This window comes from Palaemon carinicauda, chromosome 35, assembly GCF_036898095.1.
Source record: "Palaemon carinicauda isolate YSFRI2023 chromosome 35, ASM3689809v2, whole genome shotgun sequence".
Classification (NCBI taxonomy): Eukaryota; Metazoa; Arthropoda; class Malacostraca; order Decapoda; family Palaemonidae; genus Palaemon; species Palaemon carinicauda.
Genome location: NC_090759.1, coordinates 17728353 through 17737544, shown reverse-complemented (window position 1 = coordinate 17737544; position 9192 = coordinate 17728353). Strand labels below are relative to the sequence as shown.

Sequence of the window (9192 nt, the reverse complement as noted above, 5' to 3'; positions counted from 1 at the left end):
CGAGAAGGCTAACACTTGGCAATTGCAGACAAGAACCTGTGCTGTCATAAATCAGACTTAATCTAACAACAAATCTTCTGGGAATACGTATATAGTGAAAATAATATTTGGATTTTTTTTTCTGTCATACACTGATGATGCAAGAACACACGCCAACAAATAATTGTATCCGCTTATTCCATAGTCTTTTTTTTTATGGAAATTTAAGTTACTTTTCTAAGTACAGCTGTACGTAGTATTATCATATATTTTTCCTCCCTCAAAACACATTTTCATGAATATCAATCAAAACATGCCTAAACCTCTCATAGCTGAATGACAACGGCTCCAGTACCGAGTCATATACAAACTTACAAAATTAAATGTTATAAGTGTCTGGTTAAACAGGTCCATTCCAATTATGACCTACTTCTAATTTCTATAGTGTTAGATTAATTGTGCAATAGGACAATGATTTGTAGAAAAACAAATTACAATTGATTTCAAATTGACCGCTATGAATTCCGAACTCTTCCGAGGCACGACACTACATGGAATTTTCGAGAAGAAGAAGCACTCTCAGCTGACATTTATAAACAAACCACCGAAACACCATGAGCTCCGTTCCTGAAAATGCCCCTGACCGTAAGAATATTATATTTTGTTGTTATACCTATCATTTATTATATACTATATGGTTTATAAAAAAAAACACTTTTATGATATGGTTTTATGCAGTTAATAAGTTATATTAAGTTTCAAGCGAAGCTTGAGGGTTTTACTTTGGTTGCTGAGCATAGGCTGTCGGGCCCGGTATACGGTAAGCCCAGTTCTTCTAAAGTACGGTACCAATCGATAGCCTACTTTTCCGGTTATCTGTGAGGCAGGCTATCCCTATTTATTGCCAAATATATAGTTTAACCAATAAATTTTTGTTTTATTATAAAACTGTGTAATAATATTAGGACAACGGAGCTCGCATTATTGAATAGATCGTTGCAAATACACTCTTTTGAGTTTTATATACTACATCGGATGAGCCTTTGTAGTTTTTATGGACAGACAGGGTGTAAAATTTCGAAAGCTATAACTGGAAAACAGTGCTTTAAAAGGAAACAAACAAGAACACCACCACCAAACCTAAGGTCCCCCACCTAACCTAACCTAGGAGCCATGTCCTTACCTACTTGGTAGCATAGGGACCCCCATAGCCTGCCACTTCCTTAGCTTACCATAAGACTAACTCAGCCATGTGTTAGCTTCACTCCTGGCAAGGTATCTTTACATCACATTTCTTAAATTATAAAACTAGCTTCAAATTTCCAACCTTGATACACAACTTCCCTTTAAATAAAAGTGATTTGCAAGTAATAAGAAGTATTACACCTGTCCCAATGAACTACATTCACCCCTTGACGTTTTTCTCACATCGTCTTCTTAACACCTAACAGGGAAACATCCTCCCTCAAAGCAGTTCAGAAAAAAAAAGAGTGATGAGTGGTATTTTGGTTGTAAGGTACTTGTTCGAACAGTATAAAGTGCCTAACGTTTCATATTCTAAACCTCTTTGTTACTTGATTTTAATATTTGAATATCCAATTTAATTCAAGCTCATATTTTATTTATCATGTTAATAATGATGGGTCAGGGTACAAATATGTGTGTGATATGTTTAGTCTGATAGTGGGAATTGGAAGCAAAGTCCACTGTTTAAATAGATGTTGGAGTGCAAAGCTACAGCTCACCCAATTGGTAACTTTGTATATCAGTGGTTTTATTCAGTCAATTATACAATATTTTCAAGTACTATGATATGAATGTAATTTATTTTGTTATTGTTCTGTTTTATCATCTCATGTCTTGCAAGAATGATTTTGGAACATATATCTGTTCAAATGGAATTAAAGTCAAAACATTATAATCTATTATAAATACTAGCCCTTGAGGCTAATGTGCATAGTGAAACATGTTCCATTTTCCAGAACATAGGAACAATGAAATACTGTAATGTTAAATCCCGAATGAAGCAAGCTACAGCAGAGCAAAGACCAATAAATAATAGTACTCTATTGTTAATTTGGCTTACCAACATACAGATAAATATGCCCATCTAAGAAAGGTTTTCTTAGTACAGTGAACATGGCTACAAAGGACTCCATATAGAATAGGATTGAAAAATCACATTTTCTATGCATCTAGAATACCTGAGAAACAAAAGCTCCAGTGTTTTTATGTTTAATTACTATTACTGGCTTTTGATTATTGTAACTTTTTTAGGACAATGAATGGTTTTATCATAATGATGACTGTCAAAAACAAAGTTCAAGCAAGTTAATACAAGTGACATGAAATAAGACTGGTACACAGTGTATTAATCATGATACCTAGCGCAAACCCATTGCTTTGTAGTTATGGATTTTTCCCAGCAATCATTATCAAAATAATTCAAAACACAGGTAAATTCAAAATGTAACAGTATTAATTTCTACAAATGATATATTGTATTATTCTATAATTTTACATAGATTTTAGCTTTTGTCTATGCAAATGTTGAGTAGTCTCTATTTTCACAGAATTCTTTACCTGTACACCATTGTAACTAGCTAGAAAGAAGTTACCTCCCGACCAGTAATCGGAGAAACAATGACTGCATCTCTGAGGTGTAGGCAAATTAAAAATGTGCATATAGCGCTCTCTGACACATTACTGTATGCTTTCAAAATGGCAAGTAAAACAAGTTAGGTAACTTTTTGGTTCGTTTCACATGATTTAATCAATGTGTTAAATAAACAGATATACAGTATAAGTAACCTAATAATCGTCAGCTTTATACAGGGTATTTGTTTATTTTTTGTAACCTTAACAACTGCGTTATGTCAAGAACAAGATCTAAAGCAATGGTAGCCATTGATAAGTTGGTAAGTTTGTTGTTTGGGAGCAGAAATAACTGAATGAGAAGCCAAAAGTTGATGTTTGTTACTCGGTAAAGAGGAGCAAATAATTTTGTCGATAGTAAAACAGGTTATGAATGGATACAAGGTTTCAGTGTTTTTATTGCCTGCGTAGAATTGAAGATTTACCCCTATGTCTAACAAGAATGGGGACAATAGTGCAAGCCTAGGTTTATGGTAGGGAAGAAAAACAAAATCTTTTTGAAATACTGTACACTGATGCAGTCTAACCTAACCTATTAAGCTTTTTCAATACTTATTTTTTTCTCACTTTACAGATTGTCCTGGGACTAACAGTGAAGATGCAGGCAAAGCCTCTGCATGTGCTGGTTGTCCAAACCAACAAATATGTTCTTCAGGTGCAACAAAGGCACCTGACCCAGGTAGGACATCTAGATGTGTCATGCTTTAGTAGTGTAATTATAATACAATGATGGAATAATTTTTTTAATAAATTTTTTCTTGATTGATTTATTTCATATCTGTTAACATCCGTGGTTTTCTGAGACAATATGACTGTTATTTTGCAAACTTTATACAGTAATTATTCCACGTGTTCCATTTTGTTATGTTTTGTATTTGAAAGTTTAGCTTTTCATCAGCATTGCAATGTGCATAAATTCACAGGCTAGATGAATGCCTTCTGCTTTTTAACTCCATGATTAGTTTATCTGTTGCAGGTATTAATGGATTTTTGTGTCATTACAGACTTAGATGCAGTGAAGGAACGTCTTTCATCTGTGAAGTACAAGATATTAGTGTTATCTGGAAAAGGTGGAGTGGGAAAATCAACTGTCACTGCTATGATTGGACGAGCCTTGGCTCTGGATGAATCCAAAGAAGTGAGTACAGTACTTCAGATTTGTGATTGATATTCAGAAAATATCTACTGTATGTTCCTATTGATTTTGATTTAAAATCCTCTGTAGTGTGTTTTCATATTCATTAATGGTTTTGTATTTTACTACTCTTTCCTTTATCTATTGTTTCATATTTGGAGCAATTGTCTCATTTATGGGGTGTATAATTTAGCTGACCTATCTAATTCTTTAATTTTACAATATGAGCTTCCACCTTCATTGGTAGTTGAGGTTCAAGCAAATTTACTATATGGTTTTACTACAAGATCAACACATGCACATGATCAGGAGGGAATTGATTTGGTATAAGAGTTATGGAATATGTTTTCATTTTATAGAATTAAGACCTTTTGGTTAAGAGAGTGATGCATGTGTTTCCAGTTTAGGAAAGAAAATATAAGAAGAAAAGCTAGAATTTTTGGAAAGAGCATCAGATGGTGTGACAGTATTACCATCGTCAGACTAGATATTTATAAGTATAGATCTATACAGTAGGAGAAAGGAATTAGGAAAGAGTTAGAATTTTCCTAATCATGAATTAAAGTTATTTAACAGTTTTCAAGGAGTTGATAAAAAAAAGTTTATAACAACATTTTTATCATGATAAAGGCTTGCTTAATGCAATATAGATTAATACATACTAACTTAATTGTGGAAGATAGGAATAAGAAAATAACCAGTCACACAAATAAGATCATAGTAACATAAAAAATGATACATAAGTAAGGAATGTCTAGAAAAACGTGATGGCAAATATAGCATCAAAATGGGTTCACTGGAAACCACTGACTATAGGTTTACTAAAGGCTTTAAAAGAAGTGTGTGGAGTAACAATTAGGGTAGGGTTATATAGAAATAGAGACATTTGGTTGAATTGGGATGTACAGCAGCAATTGAAAATCTAAGAAGAGAAAAAAGCCTTCAAACTATGGTAGAGGACTGTAGTAAAGAAGATAAAGATGTATATAGAAAAGAGAAGAGTTAGGATGAAAGGCAGGTTGCAAGGGCAAAGAGAAAATGGAAAGAATGGATTCAGAATCTCAAAATAGCAAAGGGTAAAAATAAGATATTCGGAATAGCCAAATACCTTATAAAAGATAGAAAACATATAAAAAGATAAAATATATAAAAGAAGGAAATGGAAAATGAGGAGAATAATCAATAGAAATCTTATCTGGAGATGTTAAAAGGGCCCTCAGGACAATAGGAAGTGGAAAAGACACATGGCTATTTGAAATAGCATGTATCTTAATAGAAGTAATAGGAGAGCCTGTCATATACATTGAGCTTACTAAAGTATTATGAAAATGTGATAAAGGAAAATTGTGTAGAAATACAGGGGATTTATTACTATGGAAATTAAAGAGGAATAAGACTTCTTAAACATGCTATGAAAATATTAGGAAAAATGTAAGAGAAAAGGCTGAGTAAAATTCTAAGAATTCATAATTGCCATTTGGCTTCATACCAGAGATCAACAACATTATTACTGTACAGTATTATTATCTTTTTACAGTATTATTATTGTTATTATTAGCCAAGCTACAAACCTAGCTGAAAAGCAGGATGCCATAAGACTAAGGGCTCCAACAGGGAAAATAGCCAGTGAGGAAAGGAAATAAATGAACTATATGAGAAGTAATGAATGATTAATATAAACTATTTTATGATCAGTAACCATGATAAAATAGATCTGTCATAAACTATGAAGAGAGACTTACATTAGCCTGTTCAGCATAAAAACATTCACTGCAAGTTTTAAGCTCAGAAGTTCCAATGATTCAACTGCTCAATTAGGTCACAGCAGGAATAAAACTTCTAGAATACACTGTAGTGCTGAGCCTCATGAAAGAGAAGGGATGAAAGTCAGAATTAACTGCATACCTAGTACAACATACAGGATGGTACAGTCTGGGAAGATCTGAATGCAAAAGATGTTTAGAGTTATAAAATATCTTTTGCAACATGCATAATGAACTAACTGAACGACGGTGTCAGAGATTAATATCTATATCAGAAATAAGAAATTTAATAGACTGCAAGTTCTTGTCCAACAAATTAAGATGAGCTTCAGTAGCTGAAGACCAGACAGAGGAATAATACTTAAAACAAGGCAGAATGAAAGAATTAAAACCCTTCTCCAAAATAGATTGATCACCATAAATCTTAAAATACTTAATTAATAAGCCAATTTTTTGTGCAATTAAAGAAAAAAATAGACGAATGTGTTTTTTAAAAGTAAATTTAGTATCAAGAATCACACAAAATTTTAAAGGAGTCATAAAGAGTTAAAGTAACATTATCTGGATGTTGAGGAGCTACTGTCCTCGACCTACTTGCAATCATACTTTTGAATTAGGGTTCAACTTCTTGCCCCATCATTTGCACCATGACCTAATTATAGCTAGATCTCTATGAAGGGATTCAGCAATGCTAGATCTACATTCAGAAGATGGCATTGATGGTGTTAGATCATACTGCTATTTATAGATCTTAGACAGACATTTGACAGTGCTGTACTGAGTCAAATAATTAGAGATTACAAAGATGTGGGGTATTAGTAAGTCTCAAATTAGTGATATCTCTCTAGCATAACATTACAGATAGAAAGTTGGAGTATCAGGATAATTCAAGATAGATATTAGAATCCAAAAAGATTTATCAATGAGTCCTTTTGCTGTTTATCATAGAAATGGAGGAACCTACAAACAGTGAGTATCTACATGCAGATGGCTTAGACTTAACAGCAGAGCCTGAGGAATAGGTGGTGAAGTGTTTGAAAGGTAGAATATTGTTAAGTAGAAGAGATCACTGAAAATCAAAGTAAACAAAACCATGCTAATAGTAATGGGAAAGGAAGTAGAGGACTTTAAAATCAAGAATGTGGTCATAATCTTGTTTTGGCAAAGGTTTGACGGTGAACTGTTTTGTGCACTGAATGTAGAAGATAGTCTCACAAGAGGTACTTTAGATTACAAAATCTAATGCAGTAAGAGCTTCTACTGTAGGTCCCCAAACTGTCTACCTAAAGAAAATAGGGGAGATTGAATACTGCAGTTAAAATCCCGATTGTAGTTGAGAAACAATAGTTGAAAGGATTGTAGGAAAGACAGAAGAGAGCATGGATGAAATTATTAGAGAATGATGTTCCAGACTACTAGTAGATAAAGATGTCCAATTTATAAGGGAAAGAAGGGCTTATAATTAGTGCATAAAGTCTTTGTTACTCTATGTAACAGAAGAATTGGGCAGAAAATGATAGAGATTTTGAATTTGAGTGACAATTAGAATTTTAATATTCATGGCTAGAGTCCAGTGGGAAGATCATATTAGAGACATGGACATGATGGCGATGTGCTGTCCAGAAGCTGGGAAAAAATGAGAAGTCAAAGCTGGAGATAGTAAATATGGAAGTGGCTGCACAAATATCTGTGGGAAAGCCCAAGAAATTATAAAAGAAGGTGATAGGTGATGACTTATCCCTGATGAAAGTACAGGAAGGCTTGACTACAGAATAGAAAAGAATGGATAAAACTCATTTTATGTCTATTCTTATAAATAGAAGAGAAGAAATAAAGATGTTTCAGATGAATGAGAGAAGTGAAATAAAGATGTTTCATAGGATGATTGATTAAGGACATAAAACTGTCTCCATTTTATTATTACATATTGAGGTAATCTATCTTAGCAGTTGTATAATTGATGGTCTGTTATGGAATTATGGTCTACATACAAGTGCCTTCATTAGGGTCTACAATTTTTTTGAATTTCATTAGATGTCTTCCAACATCAAAAGTTTTGATAAATCACTACTTGATATTTTTGTTATCAATGATTCATAGTGGACATATAGGTTTCAGTAATAAGATGAAGAAACTCCATACATTATTTATCTATAGAAGAAATCTTGGTTTCATAGAGCATGACAAACCACATTCGTTGCTCTTCATTGATAATTTATGTCATTACCAGTACTGGATGGAAACATTTAATGAACTTGGCTAATTGTAATCACTGAATGAGGTCCTTCTTATACTTGATCAATCTAGTAATTCACTCAGCCTTTGATGAAGCATATTTGTGTAAGGTGGCCTGCCAGAAAAACCAGCTTGACTGTCAGTCACTTTTAATGTCTTCATCCAAAGGTTTCTACGTCACCTTTTTCAGCATGAAACGAGCTCTCTCTGCTCTCCTGTACCGTATATTTATTGTCTTTTGTAATTTTTCCTTGCCTTTCCTGAATGTTTTTGCCATGCTAATTTCATATCTAATGCTTTTCTGAATAACTGTGTCATCTCATCTCTTCACATATCCAAATAATTTCAGTCTCAGAGATCTCCAGCTATGCATTCTGGCCGTATCTTTTGACATTCTGTATTGTCATGTTTTCTAAATCTCTTCTATTTTCTTTGTTATTACTCATGTCAATGCTTATTTACTCACCATAAATCTTTGCTGTCTTTACTAATGGTATTTTTTTACTCTTAGACCAATTTTATCTTTATTATTTCTGGGTTGTAGCTAATTTTTGTGCTTCTGTTTCAATCCCTGCCTTACAGTCTGGCATGTGTCCAAAGTGACAAAAATTTTTTTCCTCATTTTAGACTTGTCCGTCTACCACAATATGGTTCTAAAATTCCTCTTTTCTCCATTTGCTCCTCTAATACATTTGGTGAGTCAAAAGTATCTTATGCCATATACATTTTGTAATCCCAAACCTTTCTAATAACTTTGGAGCACATTTCTGATTTATATCCCTTCCTTTTCCTATAGCAGCCACATGGCCATTTTCATGAATGCAATTTCTTCTTTAAATCTTTTCAAGTCATGAGCTCATTTTCTTAATTTAATCTTTTATTTTTTCTCCATTCTGCTTTTAAAGCTTTTAAACATTTCTTAGACATCTTCCTTGGATATATTCATCGCTAGTATCATATGTATATAGCGGCTCTCAAAGCCTACTCTGCTCTTATTTATGAGTTTTTTCCAGTAATATGATAAGGAGCTGACATTCAGTAGTCTTTAATGCTAATTTCAAAATCCTTTGATATACTTTCCACTGTCTTTGCTCTAGATCGTGTGTTCTAATAAAGTAGCATTGCTAATATAATGTGTGACCTCCTTTTTTAATGGATATCTAATTACTTGCTACTATTTTCTGCCAAAGGCCTTCTCCACAAACAATGTAATATAATCTCTTCCTGTTTAAATGCTACGTTTTCCTGTAGTTATCTCATTGCAAAGATAACACCTACTTATGTTCTTTACCTGTGGTAAGAAGCCAAGCTGACAGGTACCAGCTTTATTTTCTCCTCAGCCATTCTTTCAACACTGTTTATATTTTTTATGGGATTCTCTAGCTGTCCTATGCCTTGGTAATTCCCAAATTACAGTACAATACA

The 9192-nt window shown here is 33.3% G+C and overlaps 1 protein-coding gene across 1 annotated transcript in view; it reads left to right on the top strand.

Moving 5' to 3' along the window:
• The first annotated feature begins 516 nt into the window (after window positions 1-516).
• Window positions 517-9192, top strand: part of LOC137627643 (cytosolic Fe-S cluster assembly factor nubp1-like) — a 75323-nt gene continuing 66647 nt past the window's right edge. Inside the window, exons 1-3 of the mRNA XM_068358783.1 lie at window positions 517-624; window positions 3209-3313; window positions 3639-3772. Of these exons, the coding sequence (XP_068214884.1) occupies window positions 594-624; window positions 3209-3313; window positions 3639-3772 (270 nt within the window). The 5' untranslated portion in view covers window positions 517-593. The remainder of the gene's footprint in view (window positions 625-3208; window positions 3314-3638; window positions 3773-9192) is intronic.